General features: G+C 45.1%; 1 protein-coding gene across 1 annotated transcript in view; it reads left to right on the plus strand.

Annotated features, from left to right (window-relative positions):
* LOC126194960 (coiled-coil domain-containing protein 85C) overlaps positions 1-13,384 on the plus strand; it is a 90,616-nt gene that overhangs the window by 58,040 nt on the left and 19,192 nt on the right. Inside the window, exon 4 of the mRNA XM_049933353.1 lies at positions 1,153-1,280. Within this exon, the coding sequence (XP_049789310.1) occupies positions 1,153-1,280 (128 nt within the window). The remainder of the gene's footprint in view (positions 1-1,152; positions 1,281-13,384) is intronic.

The following is a 13,384-nucleotide window of genomic DNA, read 5'->3' on the forward strand; positions in this document are numbered from 1 at the left end:
AATTGAAATACCTTCAGTAATTTCAGTGACTGATTTAGTCATCTTCATCAAATGTCATGGTGAGCTCACTTCCTGGACAACTGTAGCTCATTAATGATTGCTATTATGAAGTCGGCAAAATGATGGCATCCTGAGAAAAACCAAAAGCACATCATCAGTTGAGAAAGATATTGCATGATGCAGTCATAAGTACGGTGATGTCTCTCCTCAGTGTCATCAAGTGCACTTTCTCTTGTTTGTCAACAGATAATTTCAACTTTGTTTTTGCAGTGTGTAGCTGGAGTTTGCCTAAACAAATGCTGCTCATCATGTCTGTCATGTGATGCCCAGTGTCACCAGAAAGTCAGTTTTTTCCTGTGGCAATTTTTTTTTTATTTTCTTTTAAATGGAACTCTACATGTCTGTATACTCTAGTGCAATATTCATTTTACCGATATGTGTTAACAGGGACAGTAAAATCCAAGTAATTGACAGTGTTCCAGCAGTGACTGAGTAGCACTGCTGCATGGTGGCAGCAGACAGCATAGAGCAGCCTTCATCAGTCACTGTTGGAGTGCTGTATATTCTTCATGTTTTGTTGTCCTTGTTAATACGTATCACTAAATGAATATCACCCTAGACCAATCTGGGATTGTGCCACTGAATGAGCATGTAAAATTTCACTGAAAATGTAATTTTGTTTCTAACAGGACACAAAGAGAGGCTTTCTATTAACATGAAAGCTGTGATGAGCAGTATTTCATTGTGCTGACTTCAGTCATAAAATTGCAAATATCTGCCAAAACAACAGAGAAAATGTGCCTGATAACTCGTGAGACAGACACCCAGTATAATCAGTTTCACATGAAAATGTTAGAAATGAAATATAAGTGACTATATTGACTTCACTCATAAGACAAGCATTATTGGAAGCAATTCTTGAAGTAGCTGAAAATTCGTTATCTGGAATATTGCTCTTTTAGCAGTAAATAGAATATAGACTTAATACTACCCAATAGTACAGAGGTGAAATACAGAATACAAAACAAGATGTTAATATGTTTCTGTGGCAGAATGTCATTAATTTAGAAATATTTTAACATCATGACATTTATGCATGTCTCAATATTTATTGTTGATAATTTTAGTTAAATATTTAAAATTTGTCCATAGATCAAATGATGCATTATGTGCGATCATTGGAACAACGAGTGAAGCAGCTGGAAGAGGAGAAGATACTACTTCAACAAAAACTGGGTGGAACTGATGATGGCATTGTTGCATCCAGTTGGGACCCTGATGTAAGTACATTTGTGGAAGATTCCCTGGAATATTCCTAACTACAATAACAGTGCTAAGTAAGAGTGTGCATTGCAGCGTGTCTTACAGAAAATGGATTGAAAATATCATAATTTTGCAGATCATCAAAACACTTAACTGATCTGTCAGTTAGCAGTGTCAAAGCAAATGTGTGTGCAGCCACACCCCATTGTTACTGCTTGTTACATATTTCTCCATGTTGAAAAGCTGTTGATGGAAATGGACAGATTTCACAAAACAATATTTTCATTGAGAAAGTAATTGTTCAGTTGAAAGTTGTGTATGAAAGTGGATTTTTTTATAAAGTGATGCATCATTCGCAGGCAGCAGTTCCTTGGTGTTTCATTCTTTTGCATTTATGCAGAATTTACACTTTGTTTACCTTACTTGATCTACATGCAATTTTTCATTTTCCTTGCAAAGAATTGGAAGTTCGTCATCCTTGTGGAAACATTAGATGAACTGAGTGAAGTATGCCAACTGACCGAAATCTGTGCAATTGGAAAAGTCCATTACATGATATTGTTTCTTCAAAAGTGGTAACTTAAATGTTATTTTATTCATGTTGATTCTTGTGAACTCTGTGGCCGTTATGATTGTTGGTGAATAACCCAAATACTCACTTGGTGGCAGTTAAAATCCTATGTATTTTGACCACATCTTTACAGTAGGCTTGACTACTATTTTTGGTTATTATTATTATTATTATTATTATTATTATTATGACTCTTTTCTGCACTTTGAAAATTGTGTTCATATTTTGTGCGTTTATTTCCAGAAAAGTATGCCATAGCTCACAGTTGCTTGCACATATGAGTTAGTATGTAATTAATACTAACAAAGATAGGCTGGCCAGTACTTACCTCAGCTCAGAACAGCCAATAGATACACAAAACAGAACAGAAAATTTACGTATCCTAGCTTTCGGAACTTTGTTCCTTTGTCAGGGAGGAGAGAGGGGAAGAAAGGGGAAGAAGGGAAAGTGGATTCAGTTACTCACAACCCAGGTTATGAAGCAACAGGGGAAAGGTAAACAGGCAGGGTAGCAAAGATGGAGGCATGGGTGTCAGAGGGAAGCCAAAGATATTCTACTGTAAGTACTGTGCCAGCTTCAAACCAAAGAGGATGCATACAGAAATAAAGAGGTATATAGTGTAAAGATAAACACAACTATGTAGGATGAAAAGATGCGTGAATGGCTAAAGAGGAAAGGGAAAGAGGAGAAGACTGAAGAGTAAATGGGAGTGAGGTTGGTTAACATAGGTTCAGTCCGGGGGGATGGCAGGATGAAAGGATGTGTTGGAGTGTGCAAGTTCCTATCTCCGCAGTTCTGAGAGACTGGTGTTGAGTGGGAGAAGCCAAATGGCACGTATGGTGTAGCAAGTTCCTTAGAATTATGCCGGAGGGCATGCTCTGCTACTGGGTATTGGACAACCCCTAGGCGGACAGTTCGTCTGTGGCCGTTCATGCGCTCAGCCAGTTTAGTTGTCGTCATACCAATGTAAAAGGCTGTGCAGTGCAGGCATGTCAGCTGATAAATGACATGTGTTGTTTCACATGTGGCCCTGCCTTGAATTGTGTATGTTTTACCAGTAGCGAGGCTGGAGTAGATGGTTGTGGGGGGGGGGGGGGGGATGCATGGGGCAGGTTTTGCAGTGGGATCGATTACAGGGGTAGGAACTGCTGGGTAGAGAAGGTGGTCTGGGAATATTGTAGGGTTTGACAAGGATGTTACGGAGGTTGGGGGGGGGGGGGGGCAACGAAAGGCAACTCTGGGTGGTTTGGGGAGAATATTGTCAAGGGATGATCTCATTTCAGGGCTTGACTTGAGAAAGTCATATCCCTGGCGGAGTAATTTGTTGATGTATTCGAGGAGGATAATATTGGGTGACAAGTGGGATGCTTCTGTGTGGTCAGGGGTAGGAACATTATTGTTGGGCGGGGAGGAATGTATTGCTCAGGAGATGTGTTTGTGGACAAGGTCTGCAGGATAGTTGCAGGAGAGGAAAGCACTGGTCAGGTTATTGGTGTAATTGTTGAGGGATTCGTCACTGGAGCAGATACGTTTGCCACGAATACCTAGGCTGTAGGGAAGGGAGCGTTTGATGTGGAATGGATGGCAGCTGTCAAAGTGAAGGTACTGTTGTTTGTTTGTGAGTTTGATGTGGACAGAGGTGGGGATGTGAGCTTCAACAATATGAAGGTCAACATCCAGGAAGGTGGCTTGGGTTTTGGAGGAGGACCAGATTCGAAAAGGAGTTGAGGTTATGAAGGAAATTAAGGAGTGTTTCTTCACCATGAGTCCAGACCACAAAGATGTCATCTGGGTTGCTTAGAGGAAGCCTTCTTGGTTACCCAGGCCTGCAAACCCAAAGTTTGGTACAGATTTATTGATGACATCTTCATGATCTGGACTCACAGTGAAGAAGAACTCCAGAATTTCCTCTCCAACCTCAACTCCTTTGGTTCCATCAGATTCACCTGGTCCTACTCTAAATCCCATGCCACTTTCCTTGACGTTGACCTCCATCTGTCCAATGGCCAGCTTCACACGTCCGTCCACATCAAACCCACCAACAAGCAACAGTACCTCCATTATGACAGCTGCCACCCATTCCACATCAAACGGTCCCTTCCCTACAGCCTAGGTCTTCGTGGCAAACGAATCTGCTCCAGTCCGGAATCTCTTAACCAATACACCAACAACCTGACAACAGCTTTCGCATCCCGCAACTACCCTCCTGACCTGGTACAGAAGCAAATAACCAGAGCCACTTCCTCATCCCCTCAAACCCAGAATCTCCCACAGAAGAACCCCAAAAGTGCCCCACTTGTGACAGGATACTTTCCGGGACTGGACCAGACTCTGAATGTGGCTCTCCTGCCCTGAAATGAGATCCATCCTTCATGAAATCCTCCCCACTCCACCAAGAGTGTCTTTCCGCCGTCCACCTAACGTTCGTAACCTGTTAGTTCATCCTTATGAAATCCCCAAACCACATTCCCTACCCTCTGGCTCCTACCCTTGTAACTGCCCCCGGTGCGAAACCTGTCCCATGCACCCCCCCCCCCCCCCACCACCACCTACTCCAGTCCTGTAACCCGGAAGGTGTACACGATCAAAGGCAGAGCCACGTGTGAAAGCACCCACGTGATTTACCAACTGACCTGCCTACACTGTGACACATTCTATGTGGGAATGACCAGCAACAAACTGTCCATTCGCATGAATGGACACAGGCAGACAGTGTTTGTTGGTAATGAGGATCACCCTGTGGCTAAACATGCCTTGGTGCACAGCCAGCACATCTTGGCACAGTGTTACACTTTCCGGGTTATCTGGATACTTCCCACTAACACCAACCTATCCGAACCCCGGAGATGGGAACTTGCTCTTCAATATATCCTCCCTTCCCATTACCCACCAGGCCTCAATCTCCGCTAATTTCAAGTTGCCACCACTAATACCTCACCTGTCATTCAACAAATCTTTGCCTCTGCACTTCCGCCTCGACTGACATCTCTGCCCAAACTCTTTGTCTTTGAATATGTCTGCTTGTGTCTGTATATGTGTGGATGGATATGTGTGTGTGTGCGAGTGTATACCCGTTCTTTTTTCCCCCTAAGGTAAGTCTTTCTGCTCCCGGGATTGGAATGACTCCTTACCCTCTCCCTTAAAACCCACATCCTTTCGTCTTTCCCTCTCCTTCCCTCTTTCCTGATGAGGCAACAGTTTGTTGCGAAAGCTTGAATTTTGTGTGTATGTTTGTGTTTGTTTGTGTGTCTATCAACCTGCCAGCACTTTCGTTCGGTAAGTCACATCATCTGTGTTTTTAGATATATTTTTCCCACGTATATGTTTCCCTATATATATATATATATATATATATATATATATATAATAGAGGGAAACATTCCACGTAGGAAAAATATCTAAAAACAAAGATGATGTGACTTACCAAATGAAAGTGCTGGCAGGTCGACAGACACACAAACGAACACAAACATACACACGAAATTCAAGCTTTCGCAACAAACTGTTGCCTCATCAGGAAAGATGGAAGGAGAGGGAAAGACAAAAGGATGTGGGTTTTAAGGGAGAGGGTAAGGAGTCATTTCAATCCCGGGAGCGGAAAGACTTACCTTAGGGGGAAAAAAGGACGGGTATACACTCGCGCACACACACACATATCCATCCACACATATACAGACACAAGCAGACATACACTCCTGGAAATTGAAATAAGAACACCGTGAATTCATTGTCCCAGGAAGGGGAAACTTTATTGACACATTCCTGGGGTCAGATACATCACATGATCACACTGACAGAACCACAGGCACATAGACACAGGCAAGAGAGCATGCACAATGTCGGCACTAGTACAGTGTATATCCACCTTTCGCAGCAATGCAGGCTGCTATTCTCCCATGGAGACGATCGTAGAGATGCTGGATGTAGTCCTGTGGAACGGCTTGCCATGCCATTTCCACCTGGCGCCTCAGTTGGACCAGCGTTCGTGCTGGACGTGCAGACCGCGTGAGACGACGCTTCATCCAGTCCCAAACATGCTCAATGGGGGACAGATCCGGAGATCTTGCTGGCCAGGGTAGTTGACTTACACCTTCTAGAGCACGTTGGGTGGCACGGGATACATGCGGACGTGCATTGTCCTGTTGGAACAGCAAGTTCCCTTGCCGGTCTAGGAATGGTAGAACGATGGGTTCGATGACGGTTTGGATGTACCGTGCACTATTCAGTGTCCCCTCGACGATCACCAGTGGTGTACGGCCAGTGTAGGAGATCGCTCCCCACACCATGATGCCGGGTGTTGGCCCTGTGTGCCTCGGTCGTATGCAGTCCTGATTGTGGCGCTCACCTGCACGGCGCCAAACACGCATACGACCATCATTGGCACCAAGGCAGAAGCGACTCTCATCGCTGAAGACGACACGTCTCCATTCGTCCCTCCATTCACGCCTGTCGCGACACCACTGGAGGCGGGCTGCACGATGTTGGGGCGTGAGCGGAAGACGGCCTAACGGTGTGCGGGACCGTAGCCCAGCTTCATGGAGACGGTTGCGAATGGTCCTCGCCGATACCCGAGGAGCAACAGTGTCCCTAATTTGCTGGGAAGTGGCGGTGCGGTCCCCTACGGCACTGCGTAGGATCCTACGGTCTTGGCGTGCATCCGTGCGTCGCTGCGGTCCGGTCCCAGGTCGACGGGCACGTGCACCTTCCGCCGACCACTGGCGACAACATCGATGTACTGTGGAGACCTCACGCCCCACGTGTTGAGCAATTCGGCGGTACGTCCACCCGGCCTCCCGCATGCCCACTATACGCCCTCGCTCAAAGTCCGTCAACTGCACATACGGTTCACGTCCACGCTGTCGCGGCATGCTACCAGTGTTAAAGACTGCGATGGAGCTCCGTATGCCACGGCAAACTGGCTGACACTGACGGCGGCGGTGCACAAATGCTGCGCAGCTAGCGCCATTCGACGGCCAACACCGCGGTTCCTGGTGTGTCCGCTGTGCCGTGCGTGTGATCATTGCTTGTACAGCCCTCTCGCAGTGTCCGGAGCAAGTATGGTGGGTCTGACACACCGGTGTCAATGTGTTCTTTTTTCCATTTCCAGGAGTGTATTTAAAGACCTGTCTGCTTGTGTCTGTATATGTGTGGATGGATATGTGTGTGTGTGCGAGTGTATACCCGTCCTTTTTCCCCTAAGGTAAGTCTTTCCACTCCCGGGATTGGAATGACTCCTTACCCTCTCCCTTAAAACCCACATCCTTTCGTCTTTCCCTCTCCTTCCCTCTTTCCTGATGAGGCAACAGTTTGTTGCGAAAGCTTGAATTTTGTGTGTATGTTTGTGTTCGTTTGTGTGTCTGTCGACCTGCCAGCACTTTCATTTGGTAAGTCACATCATCTTTGTTTTTATATATATGGAAACATTTCACGTGGGAAAAATATGTGTGTGTGTTTGTGTTTGTTTGTGTGTCTATCGACCTGCCAGTGCTTTCGTTCAGTAAGTCACATCATCTAAGATATGTTGCACATCTCACGCATCTTTTTTGCTTGGTTTATCAGGTATATTATGAAAAGAGTGGATTGCTACTCACCTTAAAAGGTGACACTTTGAATTGCAGACAGGCACAATGAAAAGGCTTTTACACACTGTTCTTTCAGCCAAAGCCTTCTTCAGAAAACACACACACACACACACACACACACACACACACACATATATATAAGCAGGCACACCTCACGCACACTTGATAACTATCTCCAGCTGCTCTGCGTTGAACAAAAGCAGCAATCTGGAGTGGTGCAGGGTACAGGTGGGTGGAGAGAACAGCACTGTCTGGAAGATTGTGCAGGGACTAAAAGGCGGCAGGACAAGGCTGCGAAGCACAGTGTAAGGGGGCAAGGAGGGGAGAGGGGAAGTAGAAAAGGAGAAGAACAGAGAGGGGAAATGAGGTGATTGTGTTGGCAGAGAGCAGTGCACAATAAGGGTGAGGGGATGTGAAGTGGGAGGAAGTGATAAGGCAGAAGGGTGGAAACTGTTGGGTGGAGGGTGTGGGGACAGTAGATTATCATAGGTTGAGAACAGCATAATTTTGGAAGCAGAGAATGTATTGTAAGAATAGTTCGTATCTGCGCAATTCAGAAAAGCTGGTGATGGAGGGAAGGATCGAGATGGCCTAGGTTGTGAAGCAGCCTTGTTATGTTCAGGTGCATATTGTGGCACATGGTGATCCGCTTTACTGTTGGTGACATTTTGCCAGTGGCCATTCATCCTGATGGACAGCTGCTTGGTAGTCAACCAATATACAGGGTGTTTCAAAAATGACCGGTATATTTGAAACGGCAATAAAAACTAAACGAGCAGTGATAGAAATACACCGTTTGTTGCAATATGCTTGGGACAACAGTACATTTTCAGGCGGACAAACTTTCGAAATTACAGTAGTTACAATTTTCAACAACAGATGGCGCTGCAAGTGATGTGAAAGATATAGAAGACAACGCAGTCTGTGGGTGCGCCATTCTGTACGTCGTCTTTCTGCTGTAAGCGTGTGCTGTTCACAACGTGCAAGTGTGCTGTAGACAACATGGTTTATTCCTTAGAACAGAGGATTTTTCTGGTGTTGGAATTCCACCGCCTAGAACACAGTGTTGTTGCAATAAGACGAAGTTTTCAACGGAGGTTTAATGTAACCAAAGGACCGAAAAGCGATACAATAAAGAATCTGTTTGAAAAATTTCAACGGACTGGGAACGTGACGGATGAACGTGCTGGAAAGGTAGGGCGACCGCGTACGGCAACCACGCAGGGCAACGCGCAGCTAGTGCAGCAGGTGATCCAACAGCGGCCTCAGGTTTCCGTTCGCCGTGTTGCAGCTGCGGTCCAAATGACGCCAACGTCCACGTATCGTCTCATGCGCCAGAGTTTACACCTCTATCCATACAAAATTCAAACGCGGCAACCCCTCAGCGCCGCTACCATTGCTGCACGAGAGACATTCGCTAACGATATAGTGCACAGGATTGATGACGGCGATATGCATGTGGGCAGCATTTGGTTTACTGACGAAGCTTATTTTTACCTGGACGGCTTTGTCAATAAACAGAACTGGCGCATATGGGGAACCGAAAAGCCCCATGTTGCAGTCCCATCGTCCCTGCATCCTCAAAAAGTACTGTTCTGGGCCGCCATTTCGTCCAAAGAAATCATTGGCCCATTTTCAGATCCGAAACGATTACTGCATCACGCTATCTGGACATTCTTCGTGAATTTGTGGCGGTACAAACTGCCTTAGATGACATTGCGAACACCTCGTGGTTTATGCAAGATGGTGCCCGGCCACATCGCACGGCTGACGTCTTTAATTTCCTGAATGATTATTTCGATGATCGTGTGATTGCTTTGGGCTATCCGAAACATACAGGAGGCGGCGTGGATTGGCCTCCCTATTCGCCAGACATGAACCCCTGTGACTTCTTTCTGTGGGGACACTTGAAAGACCAGGTGTACCGCCAGAATCCAGAAACAATTGAACAGCTGAAGCAGTACATCTCATCTGCATGTGAAGCCATTCCGCCAGACACGTTGTCAAAGGTTTCGGGTAATTTCATTCAGAGACTACGCCATATTATTGCTACGCATGGTGGATATGTGGAAAATATCGTACTATAGAGTTTCCCAGACCGCAGCGCCATCTGTTGTTGAAAATTGTAACTACTGTAATTTCGAAAGTTTGTCTGCCTGAAAATGTACTGCTGTCCCAAGCATATTGCAACAAACGGTGTATTTCTATCGCTGCTCGTTTAGTTTTTATTGCCGTTTCAAATACACCGGTCATTTTTGAAACACCCTGTAAAAGCTATGCAATGGTGGCATCATATCTGGTATACAACATGGCTGTTTTCACACGTAGCCCAGCCTCTGATGTGGTAGGGTAAGCCTGTAACAGGATTGGCATGGTTGTGCTTTTGATTTGTTCATATAACTTGCCTTCAAAGCAGAAGCAATTGTGTGTTAGGATAAAGTTAGTAAGGTGTATGAGGAATGACGTAGTGGTTTTAAAGTCTGAAGGATGTTAGGAGAGCAAGCTGCAAGACCATGGGCATGGGAGGTGTTGGTGTACAGTGAAATGGTGTGAACAATGATGAGTAAGGATCTGGGAGGTAAATGGGTGGGGATGGTGAGAGTCAGTGAAGGAAGTGATTGGTATCTTTGGTGCAGGAGGCTAGATTTTGGAAGTGTTGGTCAGTGAGGGCCGAAATTCTTTCACTGTGGGCATAATAACCAGCTACAGTGGGGTGTCCAAGATGGTTGGGTTTATGAATTTTGGGGAACATGTAAAAGGTGATATGTGGGGTGTCATAGGGGTTAGGAGGGAAATGGATTCAGAAGAGAGGTTCTGGGAAGGGCCAGAGGCTAAAGCCTCTGGCAGGAATTTAAGATTATGTTGGACTTCTGGGATGGGTCCACTGTGGTAGAGTTTATAGGTGGAGAAGTTGGCCAGTTGGCAGAGACCTTCCACCAGGCAGTTACTGCAATTCATAATGACAGTGGTGGTAGGACCAAGAACAAAGTGCTCGTGTTAAAAAGGGTGTAAGACAAATATGTAGCCTTTCACCCCTTCTGTTCAATCTGTATATCGAGAAAGCAATGATGGAAATAAAAGAAAGCTTCAATAGTGGAATTAAAATTCAAGGTGAAAGGATATAAATGATATGATTCGCTGATGACATTGCTGTCCTGAGTGAAAGTGAAAAAGAATTACATGATCTGCTGAACGGAATGAACAGTGTAATGAGTACACAGTATGGATTAAGAGTAAATGGAAGAAAGACAAACTTAATGAGAAGTAGTAGAAATGATAACAGCGAGAAACTTAACATCAGGATTGATGGTCACAAAGTAGGTGAAGTTAAGGAATTCTGCTATCTAGTCTGTAAAATAACCAATGATGGACAGAGCAAGGGGACATCAAAAGCAGACTAGCTATGGCAAAAAAGTCATTCCTGGCCAAGAGAAGTCTACTAATATCAAATATCGACCTTAATTTGAGGAAGAAATTTCTGAAAATGTACGTCTGGAGTACAGAATTGTATGGTAGTGAAACTTGGACTGTGGGAAATCTGGAACAGAAGAGAATCGAAGCATTTGAGATGTGGTGCTATAGATGAATGTTGAAAATTAGGGTGACTGATGTGGAAAACACTGATGAGGAGAAGGGACAGGATGATAGGACATCTGTTAAGACATGAGGAAATGACTTCCATGGTACTAGAGGTAGCTGTAGAGGGCAAAAACTGTAAGAGGAAGACAGAGATTGGAATACATTCAGCAAATAATTGAGGGATGTAGGTTGCAATTGTTGCTCTGAGATGAAGAGGTTAGCACAGGACAGGAATTCCTGGCGGGCCACATCAAACCAGACAGGTGACTGATGACAAAGAAAAGATGATTAAGTCAGGAAATATTTTGAGGATGTGTTGGCTGTCCTTTCTTCTGCTGAAAGCTTGGTGTTCTTAAGAAGAGACCTGGGGCAGGATGGTGAGTCCAAGTTGAAGGAAAGGAATTCTGAGAGGGGTTGGGGAATGGTTAGGTGGGACAACTCTGCTGGATGGTGGTATGAATTGGGAGAAGCAGGATTCATAGTTGGGATTAGATTGACTTTGGTTGGAGGGATTGGTGTCAAAGAAGTGTTTCCATTGCAGGGATTGGGAAAAGGAGAGTAAGTCTTTGACAAATCCATCATAGTTAAACTTAGGTGTAGGGCTGAAGATGAGGCCTTTGGATAGACTGAAAATTCGGGGGCTGAGTATTTGGAGGGTAATGGGAACTCTAGGTTGGGATATTGTTGATTTTGAGGGAAAGGTTAACAACAGTGCCCTGAGATTTTATCAGCTCTGGATTTAGTGGAGTGTTGGTAGGGAGTCTTCCAAGCCTCCTAAAGTGCTGTTCCATCACCCACCTAACCTCCACAACATCCTAGTCCATCCCTGTGCCACTTCCAATATCAGCACCTCGCTACAGGGATCATATCCTTGTGGAAGACACAGGTGCAAGACTGGCACACCCACCCACCCCCCACCCACCCAGCACTTTCTATTGCAGTCCTGTCACATTCTTATCCTACCTAATCAGAGGCAGGGCCATCTGTGTAAGCAGCCATGTCATATACCATATCTGACACCATCATTGCATAGCTTTTTATATTGCTATGGCTACCAACAAGCTGTCCATAAGGATGAAATGGCCACTCCCAAAATGTGCCCAAGAGCCATGTAGCACAACATACAGCCGAACATAACATGCTTGATTGCAATGGCTCAATGGCTGCTGCACAACTCGGGCCATCACGATCCTCCATTCCATCAACTCTTCTGAACTGCGCATATGTGAGTTATCCTTACAACACATTCTCCACTCTGAAATTATCCCGACCTCAACCTGCAGTAACCTACTGTCTCCACACCCTCCACCCAGCAGTTTCAACCCCCTGTCCTATCACTTCACAGGGCACGTGCCCTCAACCTCGTTGTGTGCTGCTTTCTGCCATTTCATCAGCCCATTTTCCTGTTGCTGCTTCTCATTCTTTCTGCTCCCCATCCCCCCACCCCCTGCATGCCTCAGGTCCCTAAACACACTTCCAGACAGCACTGACTTCTCCCCCCCCCCCCCAATATTCTACTATCCCTCCCCCTCCCCATTCCCCACCCACCCGACTTCTGACTGCAGCTTTTGTACAACACCAGTTGCTTTCTGTCTGTCTGTGTATGTGTGTGTGTGTGTGTGTGTGTGTGTGTGTGTGTGTGTGTTTGTAGAGACACTGAGTCGCAGGTAAGCACAACAAAAAGACTGTCACAAATAAAGCTTTCAGCCATTAAGGCCTTCATCAAAAATAGCACACACACACACACACATTCATTCATTCATTCACGCAAATGCAACTTACACACAGGACTGCAGTCTCAGGCAAATGAAACCGCACTCAGTTGCCTGAGACTGTAGTCATGTGTATAAGTTGTGTTTGTGTGTGTGTGTGTGTGTGTGTGTGTGTGTGTGTCATCTATTGTTGACAAAGGCCTTAATGGCTGAAAGCTTAATTTGTGACAGTCTTTTTGTTGTGCCTACCTGCGACTCATCGTCTCTGCTATATGGTAAGTGGCAACTTTACTTTTTATAATATTGTTACATTCCATCCTGGATTTTCCATGGTTTGATTTTAGTCTTCTCATTGTGCCTGTCTGTAAGTCAGTGCATCACCTTTACAGTAAGTAACGAACTATCCTTTTCATAATATTGTTGATACTCCAACCTGGGCTTTCCATTGTTTGAGTTTGCTTAGATTCCATCTTTGCGCAGTAGGAAATGACTGATATTATATTTTTGCATAGTGTATACTCTTTGCATTACTAAGAAAAAACATTAAGTGTATAGCATGGAGCTCAAACTTTCATTAAGAAAATTAAGAAGTGTACCACAGTGAATTATTTGTAAAGTGTGAGCTGTTTGCAATGCAGCAGCATGTACATCATCCAGGAAAACCTTGAGGACCACTT

The sequence above is a fragment of the Schistocerca nitens genome, chromosome 7, assembly GCF_023898315.1.
Source record: "Schistocerca nitens isolate TAMUIC-IGC-003100 chromosome 7, iqSchNite1.1, whole genome shotgun sequence".
Taxonomy (NCBI): Eukaryota; Metazoa; Arthropoda; class Insecta; order Orthoptera; family Acrididae; genus Schistocerca; species Schistocerca nitens.